Source organism: Ixodes scapularis, unplaced genomic scaffold (genome assembly GCF_016920785.2).
Source record: "Ixodes scapularis isolate PalLabHiFi unplaced genomic scaffold, ASM1692078v2 PGA_scaffold11__112_contigs__length_91849675, whole genome shotgun sequence".
NCBI classification, from domain to species: domain Eukaryota; kingdom Metazoa; phylum Arthropoda; class Arachnida; order Ixodida; family Ixodidae; genus Ixodes; species Ixodes scapularis.
The window spans coordinates 52,151,331-52,165,593 of NW_024609837.1; the positions used below are offsets into that span (position 1 = coordinate 52,151,331).

General features: G+C 43.9%; 1 protein-coding gene across 1 annotated transcript in view; it reads right to left on the bottom strand.

The window, feature by feature from the left end:
• Positions 1-835: 835 nt before the first annotated feature.
• LOC120838521 (acrosin-like) overlaps positions 836-14,263 on the bottom strand; it is a 28,362-nt gene continuing 14,934 nt past the window's right edge. The window contains exons 8-10 of the mRNA XM_042288904.1: positions 4,054-4,109; positions 973-1,122; positions 836-912 (exon numbers count right to left, since the gene is read on the bottom strand). Of these exons, the coding sequence (XP_042144838.1) occupies positions 836-912; positions 973-1,122; positions 4,054-4,109 (283 nt within the window). The remainder of the gene's footprint in view (positions 913-972; positions 1,123-4,053; positions 4,110-14,263) is intronic.

Below are 14,263 nucleotides of genomic sequence, written 5' to 3' on the forward strand. Positions count from 1 at the left end.
CGATGTCCGCGTTACAACAAGATCGAAAAACTAGCACCAAGCTACCCGTATTCTGCAAGCTACGACCTCTTTTATAAAAACTCCGTTTCCAGGAACATTCTAGACAACACACAATCGGTCTGAGAGGGAACTGAAAAGTTCAAAAAAACACCAGAGGGAAACGAAAAAAAAAAAAAAGTGAAGTGGGGGGGTTTAAACCACGTGTGCCGCGCCGGCTAGACCACGCTCACGCGTCATTTTTTGCAGATTTCTACACTGCGCGACACTTGTTAGCGCGAACATGATGTCGGCGATTCAGAATAAAGGCCGGTTGAAACAGCACTGCCTGCTTACGATTGCGTTAGCTTACGTCTGGTTACGCCGGGAGTCACGGGGACATACGTGATTCGTATGAGGCGGGGCAACCAGTTCAAAGAGTAGCCATACTTGCAACAGAGTGAGACCGAGAGAGACAAGACCGGTTTTTAAGCCTCTTGCGACCGCGTAGGACTTGCTCCGCAGCAGCGCATCTGGTCCTACGCGGTCACAAAAGGCTTAAAAACCGGTCTTGTCTCTCTCGGTCGTACTCGGTTGGAACTTTGTGAACGAGCCTTTACACTCAATATTTGAAACACAAATTTTCGTGACTTGTAACTGTAAGAAAACGTTAGCAAACTCTCCTGCTTGAATGCCCTAAGCCAGAAACTATTTGTAGAGACATCAGAAAAAAAGTAGGCAGCTCGAGTTTGCAACGAAAATATTTAATGAAAAAACCACAACTAAGCGCGAATGTATGAGCCCCGTGTTACCGAAACTCGCGCGATTTAAACGCACAAGGCTAGAGCGGGACTCAATTTTAGCAATAGTCCGGGTTCAGGGTAGTTGTGGAAGTTGGCCCTTCTGTACTGGATGGCGCCTCTGGTGTTTCTGGTGACAGGGTAGTTGTGGAATTTGACCCTTCTGTACTGGATGGCTCCTCTGGTGTTACTGGTAGCACTGGTGGCTGTGGTGGATTTGGTTTCGGTAGTTCTGGTTCGGCCGTCGTGGTCGCCTCGGGTGGTGGTTGCGGAGGTCCCGGTGGGGACGGTGGTGGTGGAGGTCCAGGGGGCAGCGGCGTTCCCGGAGTTCCTGGCGCTTCGGGTGCTGAAATAGTTAAATGTAAAAAAACACGCGATGAGCGTGTTGTGAAGAAGTGACCTTTTTGACATTGATGAAACAGCGGCGTAAAAGACACCTTACAATATTGTCGGATGTGAAGAGCGCAAACTGAAATTTTACTAGAACGAATGGGTGTGTTCAAGGAGGAAGAGTGTTAGTTGTGCTTACTATTAAGTTAGTTAGTAATTCAAAATAAACTATGATCAATAACAGCGCAGTTTCGTAGGGTGTGGGATATTATACGTTCACGGCTGTTGCTTTGTGAATCGTCCTTCGGTGTTCTTGTCGGTTAATCCCGCATTCTTAATGACTACGGAGGAGTAAGTAGGTGCTTAGGATTTGGCACCTCCCGCGTTCCTCTCTAGGAACTCTGGAGCGTTTGCTTCCCGCAGAACACGTGGGCCGACCAATCGCTGCGATCTGTGATTGAAGGTCGCGGCGAATCACAAGATCGGAAATATGTTTAGAGCTACGAGACCAGTTTGCGCAGTGACGCTGAGTGTGTCGTTTCACCATGCTCAAGTTCACAGCGTAAACTGTTTCTTTCTAGCGGTATAGATATATTTTTAACCTCATGATTCGCGGCGCCTTTTCAATAGATTACAGGCTCTCCTAAGCGTTTTGCAGGAATGTAGATGCCCCAGATTTCTTCGAGTGTACAACGCATAATTTTAAAGTTTTGAAACGGTCTTTTTGATCACGAAATATTTTGGTTTTTTTTGTATCCAAAAGGCTGTTCATGCAAGTCATAGAAACATTGCATTTTTTTATTTAAATCAATATCTTTGTCTCGTGTTTGTACTATCTTTAATCGCGCCGTTATATGCTTGATAATATGGAAGTGTAGAGAATAATCTGTCTCTGGGTGAAATATCTTATCTAATCAGTCAAAGTTAAAGATACTGATGCCCAATTCGTACGTAGTGATGGAGATAAAAACAAAAATCCTTCGTGCTATGCTTTACGTTCACACTTAACATGACCCTACTTTTTATCTTCTGTTCTTGATTTTATATCATGAACCACGTTCGCTGCCAAGCGAATTAAAGCAAAAGAGCCGACGTGGTTTAAAGTATTCTTTAGACATATTTTTGAAAGCTAACATTTATAGATATATAAAGATATTCCTGTTACTTTGCTTACTAATGCGCTTGATTAGTACCACAAGTATGATGTTCTCAGTAGAAGATCGCTTACGCAAGCGCTTTTTCACTCAGGAGCATTCTATCGTGTAACGAGCATAGGCCAGATTTGAAAGTAATTTCAAATTCGGTACTCAGAGTTGGGATGCTTCCTTACAAATAAAAATATTCTATTCTATTCTATCTTGTTCAATTCTACAGCCTAACCTTCACCACGTTACGTCGTGTTCGAAGTTGCGCTTTGGGCTTGTCGGTACCGTTCCAGAGGTTCATTATAGCTGTCGCGCCAATTTGTCTCAACGAAGTCGCATGCCACGTTTTCGCGAAAGCGTGCGTAGTTGCGGAATCGGTACTAAACGAGTAAAAGAAAAGAAAAAAAAATAAGAAACCGAATTAATGTTTTTTTTTGCGATAAACTTAACTTTAATAAACATACAATGAAAATGTTACCTCCCATTGAGAGCAAACTTGAGCGGTTTCTGGGATGCATTTTGTACATATGAACATGTGTACGAAACATTTTTTTATATTACTATTTTGGAAAGCTTCGGTTGGAAACATTTCTTCCGCATTGTATAAAGATTGGTAAGAAAGAATATTGATTTTCTTAATTGGGAGAACTTCGTGTTCTTACGTTGAACTGAATGATAGCGAAAGTTTTACTCCTTCCTCGCCTCCCTTCTTTTATCGATGTCCCGGTTTATACCGTCAGGATTGTAATCTTGCTATACTGAGCCTCCTGTGGTCTTAACATCTGCGCGTCTTTTATGTGAGCTTCCATATCTGTTATCGTCGCATATTTTGTGCCGAAGACTACTGAGAATGACGAATTGTATCTTTGAGTGCGTCTCCAAATTTTCGGAAAATTGTTTTGACAAATAAATTGATTTATATACTTTTGTTTCCTTGAAGGATGGAGTAACAACATACTTTCCAACATACAAGGTATTTCAATTTATAAAAAAAAATATGCACACAATACAGAGACCCTGTATCGATATTTGAGCCTGTGCCTCTGTAGCGTTTTCTAACTTAATGGGTGTTCAAGCTACTCCGGGAACAAGGGGAGAATGCGCAAAACATTAGTGCATCATATTTTAATCGAAAAAAGCCCAAAACACGTCGATCTACGGGGGCGCTAAGCGGCGTTGAAACCGTGCAGCAAATGACAACGAAAAAAAAAAAGTTGCGGTATGTCGGAGTTTTTAAGATGCATGTCTAAAATGCAAATACAATGATAATTATGCGAATCATTCCTACTTTATATAAAAGTAGCTATCATTAACGTATGTGGGTTAAAAAAACACAACTTTTCAAAAGTATACAAGAAAAAAAAAAAGAAATCAAATTTGACATTAGTGTTTGGACAGCGAAAGGTCGGTCTAACTTTGAGCTATGGCGATACTGTTGGACGCTGTGGACGCAAAATTAATCAGTGAAGTACCACTGCTTGTTTGGAGTCTTTAACGTGCCTCACACAGTAGTGATAGACGACCGCACGCGGGTACGATGCTCATTCAGATCGAAAGCAACGATCGACGGAACTCAAAAATGAAAGCAGTATGCTCTGCTTTGCAGACTTACACATTCAAATACAAAAATAACACCCAGCTTCGCACTCCCTTTGAAACTTCAAACCAGGGCCCAATTTAATCTAAAATGCGCATTCAGTCATACAACAAGCGTAACTATTTTGTTGGCCTGTTTTATATGCATGCCTGTATATTTTTACGAATGTTTCATGTACTTTGTAGAACGAGAAGGGTAAACTCACTAGGTTTAGGTGGGACGTCAGGAGGCATCTCCTGTTCGAAAGATCCGTTGCACTGGCTGTGTGAAAAACAAAATATTTATATTATATACAATTTAAACGATCAGTGAAATAGACAACGCGCACCATAAGTCACAGTGCAGCGCAGTTCCAGGCGTCTTTAAACGCCCCAGCTATGCATACGTACAAAACTCGAAAACAGAAAGAAAAAAAAAAAAAAAACACAGTGAAATCCATGCAAAAATAACTTTACGTTTCTATACGGCCTGGCAATTATACGCTTAACTATCGGAAGCCTAACTAGCAGCAACCAAATAAAACTCTGGCTGTAGATTTTTGCCGTCCTCGGAAGCATTCCTACGGGACTGCAGGGAGTAGTTTCATGCCTCTAATATTTTTGTGGAAGCCACTTTCGTGCCTCTAATATTTTTGTGGCATTTTTTGTGGCAGCCGGCAAATCAATGAAGGACGTGCTAGTGTTGTACCATTGATTTTGCCAATGGTGCCTGTTTCAAAATGGTACCTCTACACGCACGCCTGTCTCATTAAAGAGCCGAAGTACAGCAGCCCCAGGGAGCAATAATTAAAAAGAAACTACTCACCCTAAGGCGTTGTCTAGCGGCGGTCCTTGATACCACTTACATTACTATCGGTTAACGAATCCATTCGTGCGATTAATATTTCTTAATGAATTCGCATATCTCAGCTGATGCAAGATACAAGTGATTCGACAAAAACCGAACCGTGACATAGGTCTCTATTGACAATTTTACAATAAAAGTTGACATGTATCCTATTTAAACCCATTTTAAAAATACCCAATAGAATTACTTTTGATATCGGAAGAGTTATGTTTTTGGGGAAATACTCCTAAAGAATTTTTTTTTTTTTTAAATGTGTATTAAAGTCCTTCCAATTGTTACGTTGAGAGGTGCAATTTTTGAGTCTTATCCCTGGCAAACGGCGAAATCTCTGCGGCCCCCGAAATTCTGCACTGTAATGACATCTGCCTGAGATGTAATAAAACACTGTTTATAACTTTTAGAGGCGTCATTACACGAACAATAATACGTTAAGTGATCAGCCGTATGACTTAGCGTGTTACTTTTAATTTGTTTCACTTTAAATCGGAACGCGGCCAACGCTACAAGTCGATTTACTTGTAGCGAAGAAAAAAAAAAAAAACGCAGGCGAGTTGGTGAATGACATCGATAGTACCCCTGAGACTTAGGAACAATACAAAACAACAAAATCTGTCCGTTTTTTTATTGTTCCTACTTCTCAGGGTTACTATGGACGGAATACTCGTAGCGTCAGCTGCGTTCCAACTTGTCGCATTTGTCACTGACATTCAGCGACAAAAGCTCATCATTCCAACAATCGCCGTCTTTTTGTGCGGCTAAACCATTCAAATACAGTGAATGCACCACGAATTTTGAGTTTCAGCATACTTGACTGGATTTTTATTCATTCTAGATTTGACCACGCTTTAACTAGTGGCGAAGTGGAGTATACCCCAAGAGCATGTCACTTGATGTCTATACGGGTAGATACTGATGAAGAGAAGGAGACGAAAGGCGCGCGGGGACGTCAGCACATCGAGCTCTGAGTAAAATTATTAAAAAACACACACACACACACACAGTGAGGACGCAGGCGAGCTGGTGGAAGTTTAGCATCATGTTAAGACACCTGAGACTGGGTGTGGAAGAACCTTGAATCAACCAAAAGTAGAAGGACAGGAAAAGAAGTCAGCCAGAAGACGTCTCAAACTCAGACAATAGGTTTAATCAGGAAACCTATTATTTACACATTTGAAACCAAGGTCATCACCAACCAATAAAAAAAAAAAGCTTTTCTCTTTCCTATCGTTTCTACAAACTTTGCAGCCACCTATGTACACACCATGACCTTCCGCGGTCACAGTACGCTCGTACAAAACTCACACTCCTTAGAACCCCCCCAGCCCGGAACGACCTTGCTGGCGAAACCCACCAAACTGATAAGAAACCTTACAGAGAACGAAACACGTTACCCTTCAAGCTATCTGTCATCGTCACACTGAAACCTAACATCCCCCAAATTCTTGCACTCCTACACAATACTAAAAACAAACAAACACGAACACACAATGCAAGAATCAAAAGAATTTAAAGCGCAGGAACGCATTGTCACTGTCAAGCAATGCCTGGCTTATACATTTGCCTATGGAATTAAAAGTAGCGCTAAAGACGAGGACAAGTAGAAGACGCAGACACGGACAGGCGCTTTCCGTGTCTGTGTCAGCGCCTGTCCGTGTCTGTGTCTTCTACTTGTCCTCGTCTTTAGCGCTACTTTTAATTTCGTAATGTATAACCAACTAGCCCGTCACATGATCATTTTTTCCTATGGACTTACGTAATTCTAATGGTTTTTCTTACAACTCGTTTGAAACCATTGACCTCTTTCTGTACCACTTCTATCTCCAACCACTGTACCATGCAGTTGTTGCATTCCAGTATCTGTGTTAATTGCTATTTCAGAATTGGCCGCTTTAATTTTTTACCTTTCTTTTATGCTCAGTTAGTCTATCATTCGAACACCTAGAAGTTTGCCCCGCACACTAAAGGCATCTGATACACGACTCCTTCCTCACAAGGCACCGATTTTTCTCTATCGGTTTCTAGGCTCCCCTTCCTTTCACTTTGAAATGGGGTAAGGTTGTCCAACTTGAAATCCGTATTGAATACCGCATGTCCACCAAAGTTCTTCGCGCAAGCTTTTAGATTGTAAAGAATCGCTGAAAATATGGCATGAGTGCAAATCTTCCTTATTTTTTTTATCTCGCTTTGTTTGCCCTGCTCAATATAGTCACTTGCGTCCTAATGAAATCTCCGTATCCCGCACTGCTCAGCCTCTCACGCTGCCCTTTGACTGCCCTTGCTATGAAATGTGCACAAGACCTGCTTAAAGCATTTGTGATGAATGGCTTAAAAACACCCGGATTTACAGCCTCACAGTGGCAGCTCTTTTTTGGAAGGATCGGTTTTGGATTTGTTTTTCTATATTCCCAGCATAATGCTTTATTCGTGTAAATTTCTAGACACAAGAACTGCATAAATTATTTCTTTGGCTTTTCCACCGTGAACATCGGTTCTGGAGCTGATGACCTTAATAACATTTCTAATAAAACAGATTAAGGTAAATGAGGAGTGGAAAGCAGTAGACTCTGAGCTTAAAGCGTTTTTCTCAAGGATCACAAGCCGGAGCTTCCTTTTCGTACGGTCATTATTGAAAACGGAACATAGCAGAAGGTAGTGCCTACGTTTCTGCAACAAGGGTTGGGGTATGTTCAGTTACAAAACTCTCTGTCGCTAACGAACACAAACCAATTTATCAGTATATTGGAAATGCATCGTGGCAGGATGTTGTCGGTATTTTCTATGGATATAAAGGACTTGTACTATTGTTTGGAAAAGAACAGACTAATGAAGGAAATTAAAAAAAAAGTGCTAAAGCTTAATTTAGTAAAAATTCAATTAGGTACAGGATTCTCCTTCGACAGTTTTCAGGTGGTTTTACATTTTTATCTTAGTTCAACAGTTGTGGAGTATAAGCGAAATATGTGCCAAAAGAAGGTGTCTGCATAGGTTCCTTTGTGACGCCAGTATTGGCGGAGATTTACTTAAACCGGCTTGAGGTGAGCTAGTTGGTTCATACTTCACTTAAGGCCAGCTGAACTAGAAAAAAACATACACATAAAGAAAAGACCATTCACACCGCTGGACTAACAACTGATTTTCTTTTTCTTCCTCTTATACTACGACCCCCACTTGAGGAAACAATTTTCTTTTCCTCTTTTTTTCTTCCTAATTCACTTTAAAATATTTATCCCCGAAGAAATATTTTTTCTTTCTCGGGCAGCACGAGAGAAGGTGTACTAATGCAGTCATCGCCTTTTTCTGAACTGTTCGGCACCATTCTACGACGTAAACATCGTGGCAAGAAACAAGACAAAACTGGGACGTGAAATCCTAGAGGCACTTGCCATTGAGGAAAAATGGCGATGACTGCATTAGTGCACCTTCTCTCGTGCTGCACGAGAAAGAAAAAAATATTTCTACGGGAATAAGAATTTTAAGGCGAATTAGGAAGCAAAAAAGAGGAAAAGAGAATTGTTCCCTCAAGTGGGGCTCGTAGTAAAAGAGGAAGAAAAAGAAAATCAGTTGTTATACTTCGTCTCACCTTAGCATGGACTAACCGAAAATGCTGTGCTAGCGCGAGCGGCTACCCTTGACTGCCTTGACTGGAGCACTCGCTGCACGAGCGCTCGTGCAGCATCCGAGGCTTCGTTTGAAGCAACTAGCTTGCGCTTTTAGCACGCGCGGCTAATGGCGAATTCGGGTGGTCAATCGCCGGCGAGCTCACGCCGGCGGCACAGGCAACGAAAACCGCGCCAGCGGCGCACCACGTGACCCTCTCCACCCGAACACAAAGCGCCTGCAACTGGCGTTTTCGTCTGCCTGGGTCGCGCGTGAACTTCGTTAACTTCTTCCTCGATTATTTTATGATATAATAGGCACGCTGTAGGCATCAGCAACATATATTCGGACTCTGAGATGTGGGTAAACAAATTATAATATATTAGAGCGCAGCTCTTAGGGGCCCGTTTCCGGCTTGAGCGGCGTCGCCGTCGGCGTCGGCGTCGGCGTCGGCGTAACCGCGCGGTGCATCATGGGAAATGTCCCATAATGCACCGCGCGAGCCCCCCACCAAGGTCACGTGACCTCGTGGGGGGTCACGTGACCCCCCGAAGTCACGTGACTCCCCTGAGGTCACGTGGCCCCCTCCTCGAGGTCACGTGACCCCCGCCGATGTCGCGTGACCCCCCGATGACGTCATCGTCATTGATGACGTCACCGGCATCCACATCGTCATCGTCATCATCACTGATGACGTCACCGGCATCCACATCGTCATCGTCATCATCACTGATGATGTCACCGGCATCCACATCGTCATCGTCATCACTGATGACGTCACCGGCATCCGCATCGTCATCGTCATCATCACTGATGACGTCAGCGGCATCCACATCGTCATCGTCATCATCACTGATGACGTCACCGGCATCCACATCGTCATCGTCATCATCACTGATGACGTCACCGGCATCCGCATCGTCATCGTCATCATCACTGATGACGTCACCGGCATCCACATCGTCATCGTCATCATCACTGATGACGTCACCGGCATCCACATCGTCATCGTCATCATCACTGATGACGTCACCGGCATCCACATCGTCATCGTCATCATCACTGATGACGTCACCGACATCCGCATTGTCATCGTCATCATCACTGATGACGTCATCAGTGACGTCACTGATGTCGTCACCGGCATCCGCATCGTCATCGTCATCATCACTGATGACGTCATCAGCGACGTCACTGATGACGTCACCGACATTCGCATCGTCATCGTCATCATCACTGGTGAAGTCATCAGTGACGTCACTAATGACGTCATCGGTACCCGCATCGTCATCGTCACTGATGACGTCATCAGTGACGTCAGTGATGACATCATCGGCATTGGGGGTCACGTGAACCCCAAGGTAACGTGACCCCCCCCTGGTTAGTTTAACCCCCCCCCCCCAGTGCCCTTCCCTCCTCCTCCTCAAGAGCTGCGCTCTAATTCGGCGTTACAGGGAGTTGTAAGCGGCTTTCATTTTTTTTTGTTTAGATTCTCGAAGAACTGTTGCCATCTTACAAGGATCCCAGAAGGCTCACCAGCGTCGCCATTTTATATTCCAGTTTCTTGTTATTACCTTTTTGCTGGAATCCTCAGCATTTTGATTTGACCCAGCCTTTTAATATAGTAATGCGCGTTCAAGTGTCGAGCTGCAGCACTATCAATACATTTTTTTCACAGCGGTGTAATAACACGCTGTGTCCCATAGGAAACTGATCTTGCGGAAGCTTCCTTTAAAATATTTTATCTTTATCTCCGTTGTTTTTGCTGTCTTTTCTCGGACCACAGAGGGGTGTCTGTCTCAATGGCTTCGTTTTCTACTCGAACCCGCTATCGGCGACCATTGTTTCGTTTGGTTCCCTTTCCCGATTCGGATATGACGATACCGGATACAGTCTGGCAGACAAGCTGCCCGACCTCTTGGAGCTCGGGCAAAAATTGTGCCGGGAAATTGCCAGCACACGCCTGAGAAGTGCCACCCGAACGGCGCGCACTAGCCAGCCTTTGACCACGCGAACGCCCTTGGCGGAGATATGGCAAAATATTTTGCCGGGAAATGACCACGCGAATTCGCCATAACAATAGTCCATACTAAGGTGAGACGAAGTATAGTCCAGTGGTATGACTGGTCTTTTCTTTATGTGTATGTTTTTTTTTTCTAGTTCGTCTGGCCTTAAGTGATTTACTTAAACTTTCTTGATTCTGCCGTGATTGATAGACTGGAAAAAATCCCCTCGGGCAGTTGTGTTGTCAGAAGAAATGTCGACGATACGGTTGTGTGTGCCTTTCACACTGGAGTGGCGGAAAAGCTACAAATGTTAATACGGTCAGGAGCTCCTGAGCTGAAGTTCACGATTGAGCAGCCAGAGAATAAGTTTTTGCAGTTCTTGTATCTAAATATCCACATGAATAAAGCACTATGTTGGGAACATGGAAAAACAAATCCACAACCGATCCTCCCAAAAAGTGCTGCCACTCTAAGACGAAAAGCAGATTTTGTTAAGTCATTTATCACTAGCGCTTTAAGCAGATCGTGTGTACATTTCATAGCGAAGGCAGTCAAGCAGCGCGGGTTACGTAGATTTCATAAGGAGGCAATTGACTATAATGAGCACGGCAAGGGAAGAGAGATCGAAAAAACGATTCGCATCTATGCCATATTTCCAATGTGGTGTTCAATGTGGATTTCAAGTTGGACAACTTTACCCCATTTCAAAAAGAAAGGAATGAGAGCCAGAAAAATCAATAGGGAAAATTCGGTACATTGTGAGGAAGGAGTCGTGTATGAGATACCTTTAGCGTGTGGGTTTAAGTATGCAGAGCAAACTTCTATGTGTTTGAATATTAGACAAAATGAGCATAAAAGAAACGTAAAAAGTAAAGTGGCCGATTCTGAAATAGCAACACACATACTGGAATGCATGAGCTACACGGCACGGTGGTCGAAGACAAAAGTGGTACACGAAGGGGCCAAGGTGTCAAACGGGTTGTCACAGAAACCATTAGAATGAAGTCAATAAGCAGTTGGAGTAAGCCAGGCATCCATGTACATCCGTAAGCGATATGAAGGTGAACAGCGCTCTTCTTGTTTTTGACGCTCCTGCAAGTTTCGGAACAAGCTCTGTTCTAGAATGGGGCTAGATCGCAAAGTTTAGACCCCCAAGCCACGTACCATTTCAGACGTTGAGAGTTGATATATTTCTTTAGGGGGCCGTAAAACAGGCAAGAAACCAGGTAAGGTGTTCATCTTCATATTGCCGGCGGGTGCTCCTTGCTTGACAGTGCAAAACGTTCCTGCGTTTATATTTCTTTTGCCACTTGCCTCGTGTGTGTGTGTGCGTGTTGTTTTTTTTTTGTCTAGTGTAGCAGAGCAAAAATTTGGGGGATGTTAGGTTTCCGTGTGAATATGACAAATAGCGTGAAGGGTAACGTGTGTTTTGTTCTCGTTGAGGTTTCTTATCAGTTCGGTGAGTTTGGCCAGCAGGATCGTTCTGTGCTGGGAGGTTCTAAGAAGTGTGAGCTTTGTTCGAACGTAGAATAACCGCGCAAGGTCATGCTGCGTCATAAGTGCGTACATAGGTTGTTGGAAACTTTGTAGAAAAGATAGAAAAGAAGAAAAAAATGGACGCATCTCCACGTGGTGAATGATGTTGATTGGGGCGAAGCTCTGGTGGGTGCTGATGATATAGATTTTATTTTTCATAGGCAGTGCTGATGGTGCTGATTTCTTTTCATTGCTCATAGGTAGTGCTGAGTTCCGGGTTGCGTTGCGACTTCATTATTACTGCTTTATGGTCGGTGAAATGCACAGCCAGTGGTTCTTCTAGCGGATTAGCTTCGATCTGCTAGAAGCCGTGGGAGCGCATCTCCACCGCTTAAGTCAACGGTCCATGTCAGAAAGAGGATGTGTAATATGGAACATGGTTATATCGCATTTGAGCATTTGACCGCAGCGCCCTCTCGTCTATAAACGTTGAGGCAATACATGCAAAGTTTAACGCAATTATATACGCATTTGACCGCAGCGCCCTCTTCTGTATAGACGTTGAGCGGCTACATGCAACGTTTCATCCATGACATCCCCGGCTCTTGAGTTACTACCACATCTCAAAGCCCCCTACTCGTCCCGCAGTCGTGGCCGAGTGGTTAAGGCGATGGACTAGAAATCCATTGGGGTCTCACCGCACAGGTTCGAATCTTGTCGACTGCGGAAACATTTTTTTCTTTTTTTAAGAAGACAGATGGCATGGCAATCGATGTGAACAGGGACGCCGGACAAGGCTAGACCCTAAGGAGCTTCGCCCCTAGAAATGTTTTTGTGTTTGTTTGTTTTGTTGGTTTGTGACGACCTTGGTTTCAAAGATGTATATAACAGTTTTACAGAATAAACTCATTAGCTGAGTTGGAGACGTCGTCTGGCTGACTCCTTTCCCTGCCTCTTCTACTTTTGGTTGTTTGAAAGCTTGTTTACACCCAGTCTCGGGTGTTTTTAACATAATGGCATTAATAGTGCGTAGTGGCGAAGCTAGCCGCCTTTGTCTCTACTCAATCTTCGAACGCGTTCGAGTGCAGAACGTCCGCGCCCGACGTTTGCCGTTTGCGTTCCAAGGCGTTCGAGCAGTAAGTAAAGACAAAAGCAGCTAGGTTTACCCACTAATAATTTCCTAATCTGCCCACTAATTATTCTAACTAGAGCTCGGTGTTCCGACGTCGCCTCACGCTCTTAACTTCTCCCCCCCCCTTAAGTTCTGTCCGCATATTCTGATGAGCCAGGCACATACAGCACGCATACTAACGCTTCAAACCCACTTTCGACGGTTTGTAAAATCGGCTTCACAACATATCAGACTGCGATTTACCAAAGAGGTGTGGTTAGGTGGTAGAAGCTTGGAGTTAAAATTTGAGCGGATGAGCTCCTTGTTCAAAGAAGAAAAAATAAACAAAAATCGTCATGGGCAATCTGCGGCAGCATTCGCAGATGTTATGACCGTGCTCGCGTAGTTGTATGTGCTGCAATCAGATGATGCATCTTAAGACACAAGAGTACGCGGCGCCTCGATCGATCATCTCCGTAGTGAAAATGGGGAGCCATGAGATATCTGAATACGTGCTTTCCTAAAAGTTTATTTTTGTTTTCATGAATAAAGTATTGTACTTTCAGTATTGGTTACATTAGAGGGACGTGTGCCGACAAAATGAAAAGCAGGGGTGTGAAGACGGGAGCAAAATGCGGCAAATCCTGAACGCAAAGATTGGTGGTCCCGAGAGAAAGAACGAGAAAGAGAGCGGCAGAAGAGCGGAGAAAGAAAGCAGACGAAAGGTCAGGCGCTTTCGATTCACCTCGACGAGGTCAAGTTGCTCGAGTGCTTGTGAACTTTATGATTGTAAGCAGTGATAAAGTGCAGGCGAGCTGGTAATTATTCGACATCTCGTAAACCCTGAGTTGGGGAGCGATAAAAAAAACGGACGAACACAACGAAATCTTGTTGGTTTGTGACGACCTTGGCTTCGTTTTACAGAATAAACTCATTAGCTGATGTGAGACGTCATCTGGGGGACTCCTTTCCCTGCCTCTTCTACTTTTGGTTGTTTGAAAGCTTGTTTACACCCAGTCTCGGGTGTTTTAACATAATGGCATCGGGATTTTGTTGTGTTCGTCCGTTTTTTTTTATCGTTCCCCATTTCAGGGTTTACAAGATGTCGAACTTTATGTTTTTTATACAGCGTGTACACTAACGCTTCGATCCGACTTTGGGTGGTCCGCAAAAATTGGTATCTCAACGTATCGCGCTGAGATTTACTGCAGAGGTACGGCTGGGTGGTGCACGCAATTCGTTTAAACATCAACAGATACAGTTACGTCGTCAAAGAAAAAAAAAAGAAGAGACTGTTTCGGGCATTTTACAGCACCATTTCCCGTGCGACGCAGATGGTGCTCGTTGACTCGGAGACGCTGCCGACAGATGGCGTATGT